The sequence below is a fragment of the Lissotriton vulgaris genome, chromosome 5, assembly GCF_964263255.1.
Source record: "Lissotriton vulgaris chromosome 5, aLisVul1.2, whole genome shotgun sequence".
Lineage (NCBI taxonomy): Eukaryota > Metazoa > Chordata > Amphibia > Caudata > Salamandridae > Lissotriton > Lissotriton vulgaris.
The window spans coordinates 1,853,696,077-1,853,719,910 of record NC_141693.1 but is presented as its reverse complement, the minus strand read 5'-3'; the positions used below and the strand labels follow the sequence as shown (position 1 = coordinate 1,853,719,910).

Sequence of the window (23,834 nt, the reverse complement as noted above, 5' to 3'; positions counted from 1 at the left end):
CCTCTTTCCCAGCACAAAAAAATGTTTTCGACTTTCTTTTCCTGCCTGCGGCTCCTGCAATCATTACATGAGATTTCTCTGTATTGGTTTTCATGTCCAACGAGGTCATGAAGTCCCCAAAAGATGAAAGGAGTTTATTCAGTGCCACTCCGGAGCGTGCCAAAAGAACTGCATCGTCCGCGTACAGGAGGACAGGTAACTTTGTCTCACCTGCACGCGGAATATCGGTGTGGGATGCTGCCAAGTGGCAAGTGCATCTTCCTTCCCTAGTCACTCTGACCGAGGTCATAAGGTCCCTATGTAACTCAGCCAGGTATCCAACATAAGGGGGGGTCGATGCCCATGGTCGAAAGGATCCTCCACAGCTTTGCCCTGTTGACCAGGTCAAAGGCTGATGAGAGGTCCATGAAGGCCATGTACAGAGAACCCCCCTTGGCGATTACGTATTTATTTATGATTAGTTCTAGGTTTAGGCACTGGTCTAAGGTTCCTCTTTTGGCTCTAAAGCCGTATTGTGCGTTTATTAGGACACCCTTCCCTTCTAAAAGCTGAGTCAGTCTTCCTAAAAGGACTCTTCCCAAGATTTTAACACTAGAATCAATGAGAGAAATTGGCCTATAACAGGCCGGATCTGTCCTCTGTCCTTTTTTAAAGATCGGTACTATCGTGGACTTGGCCCAGCTAGTAGGAAAAATGAGATCCCTTGTAGCATTAAAAATGTTTGTGAGAATCTTGGTGCTTAGTTCAGGGGCACTCTTGAAGAAATCTGCGGGGACCCCATCGGGCCCCGGTGCCTTTTTGTAGAGTGTGTCATTAATTGCTTTTTTCACCTCCTCTAAACTAAAGGGAGAGATGGTAGTTGTTGATTGTGTGAGTGGCATCTCGCAGTCTTGGGTAGTATCAGTACAGCTATAGATGTTACTGAAATGTGTCACCCACTGTTCGTCTGGTATAATACAATCTGCTCTCTGATTCTCTAGTCCCGTGAAGTATGGGTGGTTTATTATTGCCCAGAATTTGGCGCTATCTCTCTGTATATCAGGCAATAATAAATCACTCCAGGCCTCCTTTTTTATCTCGGATTTCCTCACCCTGATAGCGTGACTGTATTGTTTCCTCAGTGATGCTATCTGCTCTTTATCTCTGGGTTTGTTTTTTAGAGCCTTTAGGAGGATTGAGTGAGCCTTGGAGCAGTTTGAGTCAAGCCATCTGGGGCCCCTGAGCCTATTAGGCTTTGTCTTTACGGTCAGGTCTAAATTGACCTGACGGCAAATAACATTGAAAGCCTCAATCATGGTGGAGCCAGAATTCTTATTATCCAAACAAATGGCAACCTCCCCCTCAACTTTAGCCAGAGTTTCCTGTAAAAAGGTGATTGGGGTTACTTGATCCCATTTCAGTCTACGATTCTGATCTCTCGGGACTAATTCTGTCGCGCATAAAGCATCAAACTTCCTTTTTCCCAAGACTCCCTGAGATATAGTCTCTAGAATCACAGGGTTGTGATCGCTAAAAACTGTGGTTTCTACCTTATAGTTAATAGCTTCAGGCAGAATACTTGAAGATAAAAAGATATAATCTATAATTGTGCCTGTGTCATTGCCCACATATGTCGGTAACCTCGGGCCTGTAGAGCAACTACATGATTCATAAAGGTTAAAAGTAGCTAAGAGCAATTCCAAAGCCTCTCCGCGTGATGTGTGTTCGAAATGCGGTAGGGAGGAATAGGGGGAAGATTCCTCGTATTCCACGTGGCAATCCGCATGGCATGGGTGGATGTTAGTCTCCCATAAGGATCACCTCATACCCATGGGCGCTATTCTCACTGTGGGTGGACAGGAATTCCTCTAGAGTTGCCAAATGCTCGTTTGGGGTTTGACTGACGGGGGAATTATAAAAATTAACAAGTAATATGGGGTGGGAGTTTGATGTAGTTAGTTCAACCGCTAAACAGTTTTTTGAGTTAGATTTAATATGTCTTGGCTTTCCTTGAATATCTAATGAGATGTATATAGCCAAGCCCCCCTTTGCCCTTCCTGCTTTACTAGGATTTGCAGGTACAATAAAGTGGGAAAAGCCGTCCAGAGCCAGTCTGTCTGACGTTTCCCAGGTTTCTTGAAAGACAAGGACGTCTGAGGATCTAATTATGTCCAGCCAGTTCTTGTCGTTATATTTGGCTCTGAGACCAGCGATATTCCAGCTCATAATTCTACAGACCCTAATACCTGCAGGGTTCTGAACTAATGAATTAAGAGCAGGCTGAGGACCCTCACCATTACTATCTTGTCTTGGGGAGAGTCAATCGTTTTGGTCCATGAAGGATAACGGGTCATAGCGATTGAATAGTTGAAGGGGTTGTGCAACAGGATTATGCTGTACTGAGTGATAATGGTGAGCTGCTACATTATACCTTGGGTCCTGGGCCCATCTGAGGTTCGAATCCCAATTGCTGTCCCACCCTGGCGCAGGGGTCCTTGGGTAAGTAACATTCTGCTGTTCACCGTAGAAAAACTTTAGGGTTAAGGGAACAACAGTACCCCGTCTGCGTTGGGGAGGGAATAAGTTAGCAAGAATGTTGGGAAGGACGTCTTGAGTTGAGAAACTCACTGCCACACAGTCCCCTTTAAACTTTTTCGGCCGGTTTCCCAACCACGGGACCCTAGTTGCTGACTTGATTACACTTGCCAGATAGTGCTTTCCCCCTGGTGCTAGCCGCATGTTACTGGTTAGCCAGTGTAAGGCCTTGCTAGTGAGAGAAGTGGGGCTTTCCACTGTTCCCCCTTCCAGAGGAGGGACATTTGCTAGAACAAAAACCACTGGTGTGGCTTCAACTATGAATTGTAGGGGGTCCGTTGAGTGAGCTTGTACTGGGGGGATATTCACCAAAGGGGTTCTGTCTGTTGGGATGTTAACTGATAAAGGACCCTCATTGTTAACAGTCAATGTTGGTGGATGAGATGGTGAATTCTCCTCAGGCAGCTGGTTTCCTACGCCTTCACCTACAGCATCTCCAACAACATTTCCCCCTGTGTTATTACTCAAATTTGTAACTAGCGTAGTTATATTTTCTACCCCATCTGCAACCATAGTATGAAGTCCACCCAACTTCTTGACCTCCGCTTGCAGTTTATCAATTTTTGATATTAGAGGTTTAATAATAGTGTTGATTTTTAACTCAAGGAAATCAGCAATTTTTTCAAAGAAAGCATCCTCAAAAGTGTGATTTGATTTATCCTCAACACTATTCACTCGCAACATACGATCGATTGCGGTGGGCTGTGCCGTGAGAGGGGGGGGGGGTATACTTTTGTCATGTGAAACCACCTGAGGCGTGGGAGGGGAATTCAGCTTTGCTTTGGTAGAGCGGGTTTTCACTTTACTGGCCATACTGGAAGAAATCAATTCAATATGACCAGAGTAAGTCTAGTTTTGCTAAAACCCAAACGCTCAAATCGATTCTCCTCCCCTTACCAAAATACAACCCAACATAATACTAGGAAGTAAACACAAAGCAAGCCCCCAACACCGTCCCTACAGTCAACTTGCGTTTTACAGGTCCCAATGTCACTGTACAGTCTGTCTCCCATCTGTTCTTTCTTCTTTTTTGATCGCCGTTGTTTCACTTATTCAAAATCCAATTCTCGAGACCACGAGGGGGGGCCCAGCCCGGCCTCAATCGGCCACAGACGGCCCACCCTTGTCCCGGGCTTCTCCCGGCGCCGCCCGCGACGCGGGAGGAGTGCCTCTCCTTTGAGCGCCTCCGGGCACGGAGGTGGGCGGGCTGATGCAGCAGGGAGACCTGGGGGCTGTGGTCTCCCCCTCGGCGGCTGCGCATTGGTTCAGGCAGCGGCGGCGAGGGAGACTTACAGCAGGTGGCTCCCAGATCAGGCAGTGCGTCAGGGCAGGTAGGGGAAGATGCCTGAGGTCACAAGCAGCCCTCAAGAAGATCGCTGGTAAAAGCCCCTGCTCCACCGAAGGAGGGCCTCTCCTTTGAGCGCCTCCGGGCGTGGAAGTGGTCGGAGGTGGGCGGGGTGATGCAGCAGGGAGACCCGGGGGCTGTAGTCTCCCCCCTCGGCGGCCGTGCGTTGGTTCAGGCAGCAGCGGCGGGGGAGCCTTACAGCAGGTCGCTCCCAGATCAGGCAGTGCGTCCGGGCAGGTAGGAAGATGCCTGAGGTCACAAGCAGCCCTCAAGAAGATCGCTGGTAAAATTCACCCTTGGGAGCAATATACTTAATAGCATTGTAGTGAATAGCAGGTTTTGAGGGTCACATAAAGCACAGAACGTATAAAGGGTGACAACAAATTTTAGTTACAATATAAATCGTTTGTTGATGGTACCCTACTAAGTTTAGGAATTGTGGTGTGTTCTAAGGTGGTTTTACCCTGTGGAAAAGCATTATGCTGGGATTTCAAGAATCATGATTGAGAGAACTGTTTTCTCATGATTTCCCCATAAAGGTAATGGAAGGTGGTCCAGAAGCTAAAAAAAGAGCATATTGTTCTACTGGAGCCCCCCAGAGTGCTTTAAACAACAACTAGAGCGCTAACAGTGTAATGACAAAAGTGTGGCACACCTGAAGCCATGTTGATTGAATCAAACTGGTAAATCTTAAAATATTTAATTAAGAAAGGATCAAAATGAGGGGGTTCAGTTTGACCTATAAATTATAGTTAGTGGGGTAAAAAGAAAAATTAGGACACATTTTAAGTGAGTTCTCATATATCTTCCTCTTCTATTTCATTAAAACATTCTGAAATGCAGACGGAAACATGCACTTTCAACACAAGCAGCAGAGTGCCATTTAACTCCCTAGTGATCAGCAGTTTTACTACAGTGTTCTAATGAGCAACTAGAGTGCTAACATTAATAATCTAAGCTTAAGGGGTGGAACATATGAATGCCATCTTGATGGAATCAAAGTAGAAACATTAAGCATTTTCTACTGAGGATACTGCAGTAAATAATGAAATTAGGGAGCTTCATAACAAATAAGTCTCCCAGGATAACCACCGGAAACAAGAGCCCAAATATAGCTCAAGTGTAGCCTAATGACAGAAGTATTCAAAACATATAATTTATTATTGTTTTTTTTGCAGTTTTATATAGCGCAGACTTGACCCAAAGATATAGCAGTGCTTTACATGACATCAGTTACATTACACAAGGACACATTCATTTTGGATTTTGGGCATGGGGAAATTAAGTGATTTGCCCAGAATCGCATGATTTTGAGCTGACGCCGAAACTAGAACCTGGTACCCCAGTTGCAAAGTCTGCAGCTCTGCTTGTAACGCCTCATCCTCTCCCTTAAGTGTAACATATAATCAAGTGATCAACTGGATAAAAAACAAAACATAAAGATAGCAAATTAAAAGTGCTTTGATGCTATTTGACCACTCAAAAAATACGTCCTCATTTTTGTTGTTTAGAGCACTAACCATAAATGGGAATAAGACCCTCTAATGGAGGAGGGTGCAGAGGCAACAAGATATCCTTGCTGTGCAGGTGCGAGGGGCAGTGACAGTGGCAGCACAACGGACCATGGAGGGCAGGGAAAAGGGGGCAGGGGCAACAAACTAACTACACAGGCAAGTGAGGCCGTGGCAATATAAAAGACCATTGAGGGCATAAGGATGGAGGAGTCTGTGGCAGTACAACCATACATGCCAACAGACCCAATTCAGGTAGGAGACTCCCAATGTTTTTGAGCCCAAAATACCTTTATTTTATTTGCCTCCTGCCTAAAATCTACTCTTTTTTCATTGTAAGTCAATGGGGAAAATCCATTCCCCAGGACTTTTTAAAAAATCTCCCTCTTACCAAGTTCAAAAGGTTGGCACGTTTGGTACATTGGATCACATGAGGCAGGAGGAATGGGGTAGGCATACGGACTCAGATAAGAGAGGGCAGAAGGGAGATGGGCAAGGGCACCGAATTGACCATACATGGCAGGCGTCAAGGGTTGCAGCTGCACTATACATACACAGGACAAGCGGGACAGCAGTGCAGCAAACAGACCATGGAAAGCAATAGGGGGACACAGGGCCATGCACATGGACATCAGAGGGCAGAAGAGAAAGAAGCAAGGGCAGCAAGCTGACCATAGCATACAGACAACAGGGACAGTTGCAGCATAACAGACCATGAAGGGTGGGAGGGAGGGGGCAGGGGAACGACAGCGGACCAAATAAGGCAGGAGGGATAGGGGTCTACACATTGAAAACACAGGGCAGGAGCAGCAAGCTGACCATGGAGGTTAGGTGGGTTGGGCACTGGAAGCACAACACACCATTGAGGGTAACAGTGACACTAATATGGCATACACAGAGACAACAATGGGAAGACTGGAGGGTGTCAGGCCAGCAAGCGGACCACAAAGGGCAGGTAGAGGAGCTGTGGCAGCACAGAAGACCATGCATGGCAAGCGGCAGGTTTAGTGGCAGCACCACTGCATGGTGGGCAAGAAGGGGGGACGGGTCAAGGAATGACCAAAACACCATGGAGGAATGAAGGGAGAGGTATAGCTCGACACAGAGGGCAGAGGAAGGGGCTTCACAACAGACCATGCAGGGCAGACAGGATGAGTGAGTGGAAGCAAAATGGTTCATGGAGGACAGGTGGAAGGGGATAGGGGCATGGAATTTGGACAGGCAGGGTGGAGTTGGTAGCTACAGGCGGCAGTCATCTGAACATGCTAGGCAGGTGGGAGGGTCAGTGGCAGCCCAATAGAACACTCTGAGTAGATAAGAGGGTCCCAGGTCCGTTGAATATGGTGGGCAGAAAGGAGGGAGAAGGGGCATGCCCCCAGACAACGGAGGGCAGGGGAAAAGAGAGTAGGGACAGCAAGCTAAGCACAGAGAGGACAATGATGCCGCAAAGATTTGGGAAAAAGAAGGCAGGAGCAGTGGGCAGGGACATCAAGCTAAATGGAAGGCAGTGGCAGCACATCGGGCCATGAAGGGCAGGAGGATGGAGCTGTTGCGGCATGGACTCGGACAACAGCGGGTGGGGGGTAGATGGATGGGGCAGTAAGCTAACTGTTTAGGGCAGGCAGGAGGGGCAGTGGTGGAACAACGGCCCCACATGGCTGTAATGAGGGAGCAGGGACATGGACGATTGATGGCAAGAAGGAGGAGGCAGAAGCAGGAAGCTTGGGTCGGGGCAGCACAGTGCTAGACAAGACCCTGCGTTCAACCCCACCCCCCACTGTGCATTGCGATGGGCATCTTACTTCACGTTAAAAAAAAAACCTTAGGAATTCACTGAAAAAAATAAAAGTTGCAGAGATTTTATAGTTCGGAAATAGAATTTTATAAAACGTAGAAATTCACTGAAAAAACCCAACTTGCATTGCCGGGGCGCAAGTTATCGTTAGCTCAGCTAACTGTAACTGCTGACTTTCACTGGTTTTGTACGAGTAAAATGTAAGCCTAACTATTATGTCACTGCAACCTTTGTTTTTTTCACTGAAAAATGTAAATAATATGTATATATACATACACATATCTATGTGTGTGTGTGTGTGTGTATATATATATATATATATGTATATCAAAGTAAAGCTCCTGACCGCCGAGTGCAAGGCGGATCGTTTCAGGTGTAGACCACTTCCAGAAATCCTTTGCTTAGTAACGGACCACCACACAGATAAATTGTGCAAGCAGTGTCTCTTATTTATTCAAACATGATTCAGACAAATGTCTTCCATGACGCGTTTCACTCCACGAAGGAGCTTGATCACATGATATCATATATATATGATAGCTCAAGGGTGTTTTTATGGTGGGTGTGGATTTTTGAGTGACAAGGGTATTTTGAGGGTTTGTCTGGCAAGCTTATTTTTCGGGTTTGGGGTGGGTATGGGATTTTGGGTGACCAGGTTATTTTTAGCGTTTAGGGTGGGTGTCGATTTTTGGGTGGTGAAAGGTATTTTTAGGGTGGGTGTGAGTTTTTGGGTGGCAAGGGTATTAGAGTGGGTATGCGTTTTTGGGTGGTGAAAGGTATTTTTTAGGGCTTACAGTGGGTTTGGGTCTCTGGGTGGCTAGGGTATTTTTAGGGTTTAGGGTGGGTATTGGTTTTTGGATGAACAGGGTATTTTTAGGGTTTTGGTTGGGTGTGGGTTTTTTGGGTGGAAAGAGTATTAGGGTTTAGGGTGGGTATGCATTTTTGGGTGGCAAGGTTTTTTTTAGGGTTTACAGTCGCCCCTGTTATTCAATATATATCTTCAACCTTTGATTGCACTCCTGAATCAAATGGATTGTCAGGTATACAACTATGCGGACGACACCCAAATTATTATCCAAATGGATAATACGCCTCGGGCGCCAGCAAATCTGCAAACCATCTTGAAGCATACAGATAATTGGATGTCGCTGAACTCTTTAAAAATTAATCCGGACAAGACGGAAGTTCTACCTATTACCATCGCTGGCAATCCATGGCATGATGGATTCTGGCCGAGGGAACTTGGACCGCCTCCGGAGCCGGCAGTGGCTGTAAAAAGCCTAGGCATCTATGTGGATGACAAGCTCTCCATGCGGAAACAAGTTACCACGGTGGTAGGAACTTGTGTTGGACTGCTTCGTCAACTTAGAAAAATTGCGCCACTACTGTCCCATTCCACACTGAGACGGGCAGTTTCCGCTATGATCCTTGCTAGATTGGATTACGGCAACTCGCTCTATTTGGTTCTACCCCAAAAACTCCTAGACAAACTTCAGATGGTGATGAATGATGCCGCTAGGCTCATTCATAAGAAACCTAGGAGCACGCATGTGTCCCCACTTATGCGTGAGCTACATTGGCTCCCAGTAAGGCAGAGGGTGCTTTTCAAAGGGTTATGCATAGCACATAAATCCCTTTACGGTAAGGCACCAAGATACATTAAGACCCGCCTGATTCCATATAAACCTGCCAGGGTGTTAAGATCTGCTGAGGCAACTCTTCTCATGCAACCTCGTTTTAGATTGGCGACAGTGGGCGGTCGTGCCATCTCGAACACCCTCCCAGGGGCTTGGAATAGTCTACCGGCGGACTTACGCAAAGAACCTAATTTGCTGTCCTTTCGGAAGAGGTTGAAGACTGTTCTTTTCCAGAAGGCCTGGGGAGGGCTATAAATGTCTGGGAAGTATCTTTCTTTTGGTTTCCTGCGGTGCTTACTGGACAAGCGCTTAGAGACCCCTGGGTTATAGAGCGCTATACAAATCGAAAGAAATAAATAAATAAATAAATACAGTGGGTTTGGGTTTTTGGGTGGCAAGCGTATTTTTAGGGTTTAGGGTGGGTATGGGTTTCTGAATGAAAGGGATACTTTAAGGGTTTAGTATGGGTACGGGTTTAGGTGTTGTGTGTATTATATATATATATATATATATATATATATATATATATATATATATATATATATATATATATATATATATATATATATATATATATATACACACTGATGAAGGCTTGATGCTGAAACGCGTCTGTTGGCTCTGAAAATAAAAAATCTAAGATTTAAAAAAAAAAAAACGATGGTGTGAGCATCTATCTTGGGTCTACGAGTGCGGTTCTTCTGAAGGGGATTCTTGGAAATTAAGCACTGTGTTTTTGCGGGCACACACTACCGCATACTGCACCCACCCGAGAGTGCCTCGACCTTTCAGTGGATATATACACACACACACATAGGGTATACACTTACCTGCACATTTCTTACCGCGTATGTGCCTTCATCATGTATGCACTTAGAATGAAAATGTAAGCATTTTAAAGGCACATATAAGCCCTTTATATATACATAAAAAGGGTTTATATGTACCTGTAAAGGACTTACATTTTCGTGGTACAGGGTTGCGTGGTAAAGGTATTTGCATGGTTTAAACATTTGTTGTAAAGGCATGCATGGTAAAGACACATGTTGTAATGACCACATTTTAAAGACATGCATGGTAATGGGATGCTTGTTTCCGTCATACATGCGTTTTAGAGCCCACCTTGTGGGTGAGTGTAGTTTAGAGGTGCTATAAGTTTAGAGGCACGAAGTTCAGAGAAAAGTGAATTTCTATGCAAGACTGAAAGAAAAATGCAAGGTGTGATGTGAGGCTCTTATTGTGGGAGTTGCAGGTGATACGTTTTTACAAGTCTGGATATAGACTTTCAATGCACAGCCTCTGTACTTGACTTTCGCAGCCTCTGGCAAGCACAGGTGCTAACTAACCCTGAGCGTAGTTCGCGTAGTAGCGCTACGCATAGCTACACAAAGTGCACTTCGCACTACGCGAGCTATGCAAACTGCATAGTGCACTGTGCAAAATGCTGTTCGTACTGATTGCACAGTGCCGGATGCTTGTCCGCACTGTGCAGTCAGTGCAAACCGCATCTTGCACAGTGCAAGCTGTCGTTTTCTGCCGCTCGAGTAGATTTCTACTTGAGCAGCAGCTTTCTCAACGTGGTCTGGTAGTTGCTCATCGCGAACGGTCGCGAGCATACGTGACCACTCCCAATGAGAAACCTGACCTCCCAGCGTTGAGAATGTCGCTGGGATGTCATTATGCTCGCTCGCGTTCGGCAACTTGATGTTGTGGATCGCGAGCAAGCAAAAAATTACCGCTATGCTACGTGTGTTTGCACTGTGCTACTTGCAATTTGGGTAGTGTGAAGTAGCGCAAACTTTGCAAACTACGCAAACGTAGCGTAGTACTTTGCCCAGGGTTAGTGCTAACCAACTTGGCAACAAAAGTAGCAATGATAGACTGTGATCCAGCACCTCCAAAGACTTACTTATAGATAATGTGAATAAGGTGAACATTTCTAGGGCAACTTCAAGATAAATATCACTGTGAATTATAACAGTTCCAATTTAAGGAAAGACAAATAGACATGTATATTCAATAGTACAAAAATAGAATTTATTGATAGTAATGTATTCAATGATTCATCATTAAAACAAAAACAAACCACATGCACACCTCATCTATCATTCATACTCAACATTCATAATGTATACAGCACAGTTATGTTTAACACCTGAAACTCATAAATCAAAACATTATGTACATGATAAACAGTTTTTATATTATCTTCATGATGTTTGTTTAAACATTTTCTGTTGACAGGCCTTGTAAGTAGGCTTTATAGTTCACAGGTATGTATCTGTGTCATGGAGTGGCTGCAAATCCTGGATGGTTTCTATGCGAGTTTCGGCATAAAGATGCCTTCTTCAGGAAAAGCCACAGCAGATACAGGCACTCTCCTCTAGTCCGGAGTCTGTTTGTCCAGACGTTTGACAGAATAAACAGTGTCTTACTTGAGAAAAAACATGGTCTGATGTTCATTTGATTAGTCAGTTAACGATTGAACGATGATTCAGCGATATTTATTAGGGGCTCCAAGGCCCTTCACTTGACAGCTTCCATTTGTACTGCTGCTCTAAAATTAATTAAAAGGGTGCAGAGAGTGTGTCTCGAGCCACACTCCCCGCGCGTTACAGGATACCGCACGTGGGATGGTTGAATTCCGATTTGATGCGTAGACTCATATTCCCTCGACATAATATTGGGGCGATGAGACCTCAGGCCCTGAACTAGTAGTAGCCATCCCACCAGGATTTTAATCACCAGGAAAGATCGAATGGGGAAAAAAGGAGGATGGCTGGCCATTATCTATATGGATCACCTGAAAGCATCCTTCAAAGGTATCTCTACAGACCCTGACTGCAAGGTGCTCTCCTTCAAGTTATCCATCTGATAGAGACTACTAGCCTCAGATTCCTTCATGTAGAATTATCCCCAGGCGTGAGACTGGATCCGGAAACTTTTTTGCCACAGCATCCCTGCGCGCCGGGGGTGAGGCGACACCACGCAACTCTGCCCAGGCGTCGTCCGCGTACGTGACGTCAGTGAGGTCACATAAGCCCCACCCCGGCGTGCCTATGTCAGTTTTCTTCGGAGAACTTTTCTGCGACACACAACGCGGAGCCACCTGGCAAAACTGTGGTAGTATAGGAATACGTTCAAGTTCAGAAATTTATATAGCTCACTATTCACCCAGAGGGTCTCAAGGCGCTTGGGGAGGCGGGTGAATTTACTTATCGAATATCCAGGTTTTTAGTTGCTTTCTGAAGGAGAGGTGGTTCTGAGTAAGGCAGAGGTGGGTGGGGAGAGAATTCCAGGTCTTGGCTGCTAAGTAGGAGAAGGATCTTCCCCCCATGGTGGATCTGTGGATGCGCAGAATTGCGGCGCGGGCTTGATTGGAAGATCGAAGTTGGCGGGTGGGGGTGTAGAAGGACAGTCTCGTGTTGAGGCATTCTGGTCCTAGGTCATAGAGGGCTTTGTGTGCGTGGGTGAGGAGACGGAACGTTATTCTCTTGTTGACAGGGAGCCAGTGGAGATCTTTCAGGTGGACGGAAATGTGAGCTTGACGAGGGATGTCCAGTATGAGTCTGGCTGATGCGTTTTGGATGCGTTGGAGTTTTTTCTGTAGTTTGCTGTGGTTCCGACGTAGAGGGTGTTTCCGTAATCCAGTCGGCTGGTGACCAGTGCGTGGGTGACCGTCTTTCTTGTTTCAGTGGGGATCCAGCGGAAGACTTTTTTGAGTATGCGTAGGATGTTGAAGCAGGATGATGAGATGGCATTGGCTTGTCTGGTCATCGAGAGGGAGGAGTCCAGGATGAAGCCCAGGTTGCGTGCGTGATCCGTTGGTGTGGGTGCGGTTCCCAGGGCTGGTGGCCACCAAGAGTCATCCCAGGCTGAGGGGGATGAGCCTAAGATGAGGACTTCCGTTTTGTCCGAGTTTAGTTTTAAACGGCTGTTCTTCATCCACTCAGCTACTACTTTCATTCCTTCGTGTAGGTTGGTTTTAGCGGTGTTCAGGTCTTTGGTGAGGGAGAGGATCAGCTGGGTGTCGTCAGCGTAGGAGATGATGTTGAGGTTGTGTTGGCGTGCGATGGATGCGAGGGGACTCATGTATACGTTGAAGAGGGTGGGACTGAGTGATGATCCTTGTGGTACGCCGCAGATGACTTCGGTGGCTTTTGATTTGAAGGGGGGAGGCGGACTCTCTGGGTTCTTCCGGCAAGGAATGATATGATCCATTCCAGTGCTTTTCCTTGTATTCCGACGTTTCTGAGTCGTTGTATGAGGGTGCTATGACAGACTGTGTCGAAGGCTGCGGAGAGGTCAAGTAGGATGAGGGCAACTGTTTCTCCGTTGTCCAGTAGTGTTCGGATGTCGTCTGTTGCTGCGATGAGGGCAGTTTCGGTGCTGTGTTTGGCTCGGAAGCCGGATTGTGAAGGTTCCAGGGATTTGTTGGATTCGAGGAAGGCGGCTAGCTGACTATTGACAGCTTTCTCAATTACTTTGGCGGGGAATGGGAGGAGCGAGATGGGGCGGTAGTTCTTAAGTTCGGTGGGGTCTGCTGTGGGTTTTTTCAGCAGGGCGCTGAGTTCGGCATGTTTCCAGATTTCCGGGAAGGTAGCGGAGTTGCAGGAGCAATTGATGACGTCGCGGAGATGGGGTGCGATGATGGAGCCTGCTTTGTTGAAAATGTGGTGGGGACATGGGTCGGTTGGTGATCCTGAGTGGATGGAGTTCATCAGTCGGATGGTGTCTTCGGTGGTGATTGGGTTCCAGTCGCAGAGGTTGTTAGAGGGCGGTGTTGTATTGGAGATGGGTGGAGTGGACAGGTCTTCGGCCTGGTTTTCAAAGCTGTTATGTATTTCGGCGATTTTGTTGTGGAAGAATGCGGATAGAGAGTCGCAGAGGTCTTGGGAGGGAGAAATGTCGTTGGTGCCGGCGGTGGGGTTAGTGAATTCTTTGACGATGTTGAATAGTTCCTTGCTGTTTTGGGCATTGTTGTGAAGTCGATCCTTGAAGGCTGATTTCTTGGTGGATCGGATTAGTTGGTGGTGTTTGCGGGTGGCGTTCTTGAAGGTGGCTAGATTATCAGTGGTTGTGTTTTTTCTCCAGGTTTTCTCGAGAGTACGACAGAACTTCTTGGATTTCTTAAGGTCATCGTTGAACCAGGGGGCTTTTTTGCTACCTTGCTTGATCAGATGGTTTTTCAAGGGTGCAAGTTCATCGGCGCTCTGGGTAATCCATTGGATGAGGTTAGTGGCTGCTTGGTTTGGGTCCGATGATTTGGTGGGGGGGTTTTGGTGAAGCGATGTGAAAAGTTGTTCAGTGGTGATTTTGTTCCAATTTCTTCGCGGAATAGGTAGTGGGGGTTGTGGGTCGTGGACTTTTTGTAGTTGAAGTGAACGCAGCTGTGGTCCGTCCAATGGAGAGCTGTGGTGTGATCGAAGGAGATGTGCTTGCTGGAGGTGAAGATAGGGTCGAGCGTGTGTCCGGCGTAGTGGGTGGGGGTGTCTACAAGTTGTTTGAGTCCTAGAATAGCCAGGTTATCCAGAAGGGTGGAGGTGTTGCTGTCGTTGTTCTTTTCCAGGTGAAAGTTGAGGTCTCCCAGTAGAATGTAGTTGTCGGAGGGGAGGGCATGTGGGCTGATGAAGTCAGCGATGTCTTCGCAGAATTGTGTGCGGGGTCCTGGCTTTCTGTAGATGAGGGTGCCTCTGAGTGTCGTTTTGTGGTTGGTGTGAATCTGGAAGTGGAGGTGTTCGGCGGAAGCCAGGTTGTCGTCAGAACTGGTCGTGATGCGGATGGTGTTCTTATGGACAATGGCGATGCCTCCTCCTGTTTGGTTGGTACGATCTTTTTGGATGATCTTGTAGGTGTCCGGGATGGCTATGGCAATGTCGGGCGCTGATGAGGCGTTCATCCAAGTTTCTGTGAGGAAGCCGACGTCCGGCGATGTAGTGTCGAGTAGGTTCCAAAGTTCAATGGAGTGTCTGTGGACTGAGCGGGTGTTGATCAGGATGCACTTTAGGTGGTTAGTGTCGGAGCTCTGTTTGGAGTTAGTGGATTTGGTGTGGGTCCTGATGCAGTCTAACTTGCAGGAGTGGCAGGTGAAGGGTCCGTGGGTGTGACCTGGGGCGGCATGGTAGCAGTTTGAGAGTCGGCCGGGGTTAAGGGCAGTGAGGGTAGCGGCGTCATAAGTAATGCGGGAGGAATGGGAAAAGCGGGGGCCAGGGGGTATGGCGCTGGGTGCGGTCGAGGCGCGGACGGGCGTAGACGGGCTTACCTTTGGCGCACCTTCGGCGCGACCGCTGCACGTGAACGCTGCGCGTAAAGGCATCTGTCACATGTAGGTTGTGGAGGGGGGAGGGGTGAGGGAGGAGCAGCTGGGAGGCGGGAGCGGGGTGGAGGTCCGGGCAGGGAGGCACAACAACAAAGCACAAAATGGCAGCAGGCCAAAAGCGAAACTGGATTGGTGGCGCAACCTGAAGTGAACGCTATGCACTAATGAAACTATTCAACCAAAGGCAGCCATGCACAATAAAATTCTACTGACTGCGCGATTTCTAAATATAGCGCTACGATAATTATTTAAACAAAACAGCAGACAGGTACTAATAGGCGTTTTGGAGCTATAGCGCTAGGATAAATTAATTAAAAACAAACAGGCAACAATGATGTAGGAGCAATGCGAGAAGCGCTACGATACCACAACAGTAATAGCGCTACGATAAATTAATTGAAAGCAAACAGGCAAAGCAATGAGGTAGGAGCAATGCGAGTAAACGCTACGATACCACAGCAGTCAGTGCGGGGAGCTGCGTGGGGAGCGACCGCTTCTGAAGACTTCAGAACGGTCACAGCGTGGATGCCGGAGGGTAGAGCCTACAGTATCAGTGGGAGGGAGGAGCAGCTGGGAGGCGGGAGCGGGGTGGAGGTCCGGACACGGAGGCACAACAACAAAGCACAAAATGGCAGCAGGCCAAAAGCGAAACTGGATTGGGGGCACAACCTGAAGTGAACGCTATGCACTAATGAAACTATTCAACCAAAGGCAGCCAAGCACAATAAAATTCTACTGACTGCGCGATTTCTAAATATATCGCTACGATAATTATTTAAACAAAACAGCAGACAGGCACTAATGCGCGTTTTGGAGCTATAGCGCTAGGATAAATTAATTAAAAACAAACAGGCAACAACGTGGATGCCGGAGGGTAGAGCCTACAGTATCAGTGGGAGGGAGGAGCAGCGCTGTGCGAAAGAGTAGAAAAAGGAATGGAGACAGTCGACACCATAAGGAGCAGTGCAACACTTCAGTATCCAAAGTCAGGGGCAGAAGAAAGAACAGAGCAGAGCCCTGAACAGCCTTCGCCCGGAGCCCAGGAACATATGTAAAAAGTCATGACACCTGTAGAAGGCCTACAACCCCCTCCCAGAAACAGGGAAGGGGAGCCAGTCCCAAGACAGACAGGAACAACAAACCTTCAAGCCACCCCAGCACAGAGGGCAACCATCCCCCAAAGAAGAAGGGCAAGGCATGGCCAGATGACCCCACCACAGAGGTTAGGACCCCTAGCAGCAAGAGGAAGGGAGGGAAGGGCAGTGATTGAAGGCAAACCCCCCCAACCCTGGAGCAGCCAGAGCAACGGGGCACAGGAGCACTGTAAACCCATCCTCCAGTTAACCAAAGAGGAGGAAGAAACAGCAACAAGACGCGGCCGACGCCTGGGCGTAGTTGCGTGGTGTCGCCCCGCCCCCGGCACGCAGGGATGCTGTGGCAAAACGTTTCCAGATCCAGTCTCACGCCTGGGGATAATTCTACGTGAAGGAATCTGCGGCTACAGTCGCCTCTACCAGATACATCGTTACCGAAGGTAAGTAACTCGTACTTTAAGCATATATATATTCCTTTAACAGACTGTTAGCTTATCGCCCACCAGGAACTAGGGCCAATTTTATTCACACTTATGGGGCAGCTATTTGAATACAAAGTTAATTCACAAGACTTCACTATCCTAGGGGATATTAATTTTCATCTGGATAACTTTCAAGACAAAGACTTCTCTGCCCTTATGGATCTGGTGACCATCACAGGTTTAGAGCAGAGTACGGGTGGCCACAACAATAGAGCCGGACACCTCTTGGACGCCGTTTTTACAGACTGTCCTTTTTTGAAATTCAATAACAACCTGCAACTCCACTGGTCTGACCACGTAGCAGTGATACGAACACTAATCTTGCCTTCTACAGCTGGACAGAAGCCCTATCCAGTTAGAAGTCAAAAGAGATACCTGTGGCATTGCCTGGACAGAACTAATTTCAACACTCAACTGGGTTTGAGCAGACCCAGTTTATCCCAAGACCCAGAGATAGCATCATTAGAATATCACAACTGGATTGCCACATCAGTGCAAGCAACAGTTCCCCAGAAATCAGGGAAAATTAGCAGGACAGTGCCCACTGAACCCTGGTTCTCAGAGGAACTAAGGCTTCTGAAGAGGTACTGTCGCAGACAAGAAAGACGTTGGAAACAGCTCTACGATCCCAAGGAAAAAGAATCGTATAAGAAATTATTGGCACAATATAAAGAATTGATCCATAAAACTAAAATCACTTACTACACTGAGAAAGTAGAAGGTGCGAAGAATAATTCAAAAGAACTGTTCGCTATGGTCCAGAAACTTAGTCATGCACAGGAGACTCAACACAATGCAATAGACCAAGCCTTTTGCAGCACCCTAGCATCCTCTTTTTGCAAAAAAGTTTCTACCATCTATGATACTTTTGCCTCAGCTCTCACAATCTGATGCAGCAAGTACAGATCTAAAACTCCGCAACCCACCCCAGGTCTCGGATCTACCACAACTCGTAGATTTCTCGCCTGTCTCCTATGAGCAAATCACTAAACTTCTCTGGGCCACCACATCCGGATCACGTTGGATCCATGCCCCACTTCCCCCCCAAGGTAATCCACACTGTTATGGAGACAGTTTTTCGTCCACTCACAGAGTTAAGTCAACCAGCCATCAAAATTGGGACATTTCCGATAATTTGGAACCTCCATATTACCACATTTAAAGAAATCCAACTTGGATAAAACTGATCCAGGCAACTATCGCCCTATCTCTTGTTTGCCTTTACTAGTAAAAATCTTTGAAAAACATATGAACCAAGAACTGGCCACCTTCATTAATAACAATCACATCCAGTATTCAACACAGTACGGCTTCCGGAGCAAGTACAGTACTGTACTGGCCTTGATCACAGCGACAGAAGAAATCAGGCTCGCAGTTGACACAGGAGGCTCGGCTGCCCTGGTATTGCTGGATCTGTTGGCTTCTTTCCGTACGGTAGACCAAGGCCTCCTGATAAATCGCCTTCAGGAAATAGGGATAGCAGGCACAGCCCTCGTACTTCTCAAATCTTTTCTGTCAAACCGTGAACAATTCGTCGAAGTGGATGGTCTCGAGTCCCACTGCTTTAGACTCCCATGTGGGGTACCCCAGGGTTCGTTGCTGAGCCCGACCCTCTTTCATGTGTATGTTACACCTCTGGCCAGATTGATTAACACCTTGGCTGCTAAGGCAATTTTCCTCCTGCGCTGATCCTTTAAAATTCCCATTGTTCATGACGAGCTGGGCTCGTCATCAGCACACGACCACTGTGCACCATGACGAGCCCAGCTCGTCATCAGCAGCGAAAGGGTTAAATCGGATGGCTTTGCGTTGGTGTCATACGCGGATGATAACCAGATTATTGTTTCCATTTCGAAAAATAACCACAACACAGCCCATAATTTTAACGCCTGTATGCACCATGTGAGCAGATGGATGTCGGTGAACTGCCTCAAGTTAAATTCGAATAAGACCGAAGTTTTACTTTTTGGCAGAGATACATCCTTCTGGTCCACTGATTGGTGGCCGGCGGAGCTGGGTCCTCCTCCCATTCCAGCCACCAAGGCGAAAAACCTTGGAGTGATTTTTGACACTACACTGTACTGTCACACCATGTGAAGGCACTCACTTTATCCACTTTTTTCACATTGAAAATTCTGAGGAAAATGTTTCTGTTTATACCACCAGAATTACAGAAAACAGTGGTGGCAGCACTGGTTCTAGCTAAGCTGGACTACTGTAACAGGCTCCTGGTTGGTATAAATAAGGCACTGCTGGTGAAACTGCAGGTTCTTCAGAACTTGGCAGCCTGGCTGCTCCTTGGCATACCTCAAAACTCAGCAGCCAAGCATGCCCTCAATGCTCTTCACTGGCTGCCTGTGGAAAAACGAATCAATTTCAAGACCTTGTGCATCGCTTTCAAGGCGCTACATAATCTAGGCCCTGACTGTTTGACTCGATCGGTTCCTATGGTATACTCCATCTCGAATTCTACTGTCCACTTCTCATAAACTGGTGAAGGTACCCTACCCCGACTCCAGAGATGGGGTGGTAAAAGCTTTATAACATCACAACCAGATTGAGGATCCATCTCCCAACAAAGCTTAAAAACGCGCCTGACCTGCGCTCCTTCAGGAAAGGCTAAAGACTTGGTTATATACCTTATAGTCTCCAACTTAGACCTAGAGTCTTCAGTTAAACTATCAGTGTGTGCATGTGGTTAGTTGCCAAGCGCCTAGACGCCTTAGGGTATTATTTGCGCTATATAAATAAATATGTACCATTGTTTTGCAACTGACTTTTAGTCTACTACCTACTTCAAGTAGGTGGTAAGCCACTCGCAACCGGGAGGGGGTACCATTGAGACCCCTTCCCCTTGGGTAATGGATGCAATATTATTCTTTAAGAGCATAATGGATGCAATATTATTTTTTTCAATTATGAAACAAACATTTTCTTTTTTTAATGCAGGCTGTTTTAGGAAAACAGGGTGCATTTAAAAAAAAACTGCTTTATTGACAAAGCAGTCACAGACATTGTGGTCTGCTGACGAGATCAGGCGCCATCTCTGCGAGTGCCCACCATTCCCAATGGGTTGTAAATTGTGACCTGCCTCATGAATATTGATGAGGCAGGTAATTTGCAACCCCATTAGGAATCGCGCACAGTGTGTGAGACACTGTTGTACATTCCATTTTGCGAGTCTCAAATTGCGATTTGCAAAACGTTGCAATATGCGACTTGCAAAATGGAATGATTGTACATCTGGCCCCAGATAACTAAAGATACCACAGGGTTAATTATTTATCTGGTGCAATAAATAGCACCTGTTATGAATTTCTGGGTAATAACATGCAGATTTTGGTGTTTAACGTACCAAAATCCACATAGTACGGTAATTACCCAATGGTTTCACCCTGTTAAATTTCAGCAAGTTTACCTTGTAAATGTAGTATGTAAACACATCTGTTAATTATCAGATGTGTTAAATAACACTCAACTTGTAATTCCGACCGATACGTAAAAAGGGGTTTATTTATGGGTCTCAAACAAATTCGGACTCGTTGTCAGGCCCTATTAGTAAATGAGGGAGGAACCAAGGGGAGTGGCTGAAAGAAGGAGCATACTTTCTGTGAAATTGGAGCGGTTTAAGGGAGAGTAAGGACAGCCTTAGGGAGGGACATTCACCTACCCACAAAAGAGTAAGCCCAGTGCTATTCACAACCTGCACTTCTAAAGTTGAATCAGCCAAAAGGACCCACAACATTAGTAAATATACTTAAGCTGAGAGTTGGAGTAAGTCCAGTTCCACGCATGGCCCGCACCTATATTGTAATACCCAGCCATAGAAAATAATTGAGATAGAGACTTAACATAAAAATCCCTAGGAAATAATGCCATCGGGACAGAGCTCTCCTTATGGCAAAGTTAAAAAACAATATATTAAACTTTACATAAATAAATAAACATATGTTTATGTAAAATATTAAAGTAAATATTGTTGATATATTTATGTAAAATGTAGTACAAAAGAAAAAATGCTACATCACTATTAACTTAATTTTTAATTTATGTATTTAATTTAAATATGTTAAATTAAATTATCATTTTTTAAGGGTTATTTAAAAAATCCATTTGAAGTATATATTAACTAGGAATTCAAACTTAAAACAAAAGTTATGTATCTAATTAATTTAAACTAATTTTTCAATGCAAAAGGCTAATATAATATTTTATTGTAAAATAATATTCGTTTTTAAATTATGCTTACATTTTACAGTATCAGTTGCAGTATCACCATATTTGGTGCTGGATGTACTACTGCTCATTTTTGGCAGTAGTAATTCCGAAAATGTAGCTCCACTCCCTGTTTCAGGATTTCTCCTGCACATTTGTCTAAGTGAACTATGCTTTATAAGTCACTTTATTGGTTGTTGAATACATATTCACCATTGTTGCACTATCAATTGATATCAAAGCATTAAACTTGGTAGCAAATATAATCAATGAAATAATAAGCAAACCATGCTTACTAAATACTATGTCGGGGGGATCTCAAAAGCAGACAAAATATTAAGTACATTACCCCCTCTGAATGATAGGGCAAAGATTCTAGGAAAGCGCATGACAAAGGAAGATGCTGATAGGTGGAAAGAGAAGCACTGGAGCCCTCCAGTTCAGCCCACTGTCCTTTCTTTTGTACAGGTACTCCACAGGCTTATCAAATCTCGAGGCAAGTCCCAGGCCAAACACCTCAACGTACAGATGGTTGCAGCGGATAAGTTGGCCCAGTGTCCTCCGGTGAGTAGAGCAGCAGCGCTTGTTGTAACAAGTTGATGTCCACCGGTGATTAGGAACCCCCTGACTCGTGTGATAAGGTGACCAGGTGAGTCTGACAGTAATGCTCCATGTGATGGAGTGGCCTGGTGTCCTTTTTTGCGAGGAAGCACTACTGTCCTGTCCTCCACTGAGTAGGAAAGCAATGCTTCGTATCATAGTTTGAATGAATGAAAATCCTCTGGTGAGTAGGTCAGCATTGCTTTATCTGCTAGTGTGAACAGGTGTCCTTCAGTGAGTAGAGCAGCAGTGTGAACAGGCATCGTGTGGTGAGCAGCACAGTTGTGCGTGTGTCGAGCGATAGGATGTCTCCGAATAGTACAAGAGTGCTCCGTGATGTCCGTGATGTCATTTGAGATGTCATCAGTGATGTCATCAGTGATGTCACTGACCATGTCATGAATGATGTAATATGTGACATCATCAGCAGTGGATTGCGGGTGCGCGAAATATAGTTAGTACAACTAACTATATAGGAGCAATTTCAATGGTTTTGTATGAGTGAAATATCCAGCTAACTATAACACCCTAAAACTTATAGTTTTTTTAGTGTATTTTAAAGGTTTTTTAAATGCTAATTCCTAACTATATAGGGCCTGAAACTTATGTTTTTTTCAGTGTGTATATATATATATATATATATATATATATATATATATATATATATATATATATATATATATATATTCAGGCAGAGATGCAAAACTTCACCTGCACTTTTATGTTTTCTCCATGAATCAGGACTAAAGTTTTTCTCTGACAGAACAACACAAATATCCACATCTACTTGTGATAAAATATTGCCCCCCCCCCCCCCCCAAAAAAACAAAAAATTAGAAAACATTCAAGAAAGAGAAACTTGATTTGTGTCTGGCTAATGCAGGTTGAAAAGAAGTAGCGGAATAGGTTTAGCTTGAAAGACACAATGGCAAAATCTCAACTAATTGTTAGAACAACAGATTTAAACTAATTCTATGGGCGACCATTTTTATGATGAACAAGCATGAAAAGACTAACCAGTATTGATTTTGAGGAAATGTGCTGCTGAACTCTTCTGTAGACCTGAGTCGAATGCACTTCACCTCTTTTAAACCGAGTACCACCACTGTTCTTAATTTGTTGAAGAAAAAATATATTTTGCCCTGTAAAAACAGATTTTATGCCAACAAATTAATTCCTTTTGTATAGCACTTATGCGTCCGAAACGCAAAGCCAAAGCATTGCTGTAGACCTCTGTGCTAAATGTATAGGGAAGAACAAACCTAGGAGGCTAGGACTGTCAACATTTTAAGACAAGAGCGTGCCTCGCGCTGGCAGTAAGGGGTGGGGAGAGAGGAAGGGGCCGGCGCTTGTTTCCTTTGAGCACACAAAGCGTTTTCCTTGCGGGAGCGAGCCACGGGCACCATTTGTTTGCAAGTTAATTATAAGCATATGGTGTCAAGCTCGCTCCCACAAGGGAATGGCCAAACGTGCACATGTTGCCATTGAAGGCAATACAACGCATGCACGTTTTTGGGACAAGCGATTGCTCCAGGTCTTTTTCATAAGCAGTGCATGCGCGCTGCGTAGGCGAGACCTAAAAAGCTGGAAGGGTAAAATTGCACGGGTCACTCCACTGCTGGAGTCTCAACACTTGGGTATGATTTCAAGACAGCCAGGATTTGACAAATGGGACCTGATCGGTCTCACCACAGTTGGGGACCTGTGGGCAAAGGGCAGGGTTGTCCCGTTTGGTGAGCTACAAACACAGTACCAGTTGCATGAGGGGGTAACCCTTAGATATCTTCAGGCAAGAATTGCACTGTATAAAGTAATTCCCAAGGGCTTTGGCCCATCTGTTTCCTTGCCTTTAGAAGATAGGCTCTTGGACCACTACCTCCTGGAAAAAGCCATATCACTGACCTATCGTAAAATCCTCAATAACTTACCTGAAACTCATGATAGAATATGCATAAAATGGGCGGGCGATGTGGGGGACATGCCTGATGAGGACTGGAGGTAGGCCCTGGCCTCGTCCCGGCCAGTGGCTATCCGTTTCCGTTTCAAACTTATACAGCTTAAAATACTTCATAGAGCCTACTACACCAGTACAGCGCTTGTCAAGATGGGGCTTCATGGATCCCTGGCCTGCCTCCGGGGCTGTGGCTCTACCAGTACTTTTTTATATCCTGTCCTCTAGCGCTTTTGGAGTAGAATTGTGTCCACCATGTCTCAGATATGTCATAAACCCATTAAGGCATCCCCTTGTCTTTGTCTATTGAA

General features: G+C 45.8%; 1 protein-coding gene across 2 annotated transcripts in view; it reads left to right on the top strand.

Annotated features, from left to right (window-relative positions):
• Positions 1 to 23,834, top strand: part of CACNB1 (calcium voltage-gated channel auxiliary subunit beta 1) — a 478,106-nt gene that overhangs the window by 447,441 nt on the left and 6,831 nt on the right. For both annotated transcript variants that reach the window (XM_086924331.1, XM_086924332.1), the window contains exon 12: positions 21,441 to 21,536. In XM_086924331.1, coding sequence (XP_086780457.1) covers positions 21,441 to 21,536 — 96 coding nt within the window. The remainder of the gene's footprint in view (positions 1 to 21,440; positions 21,537 to 23,834) is intronic.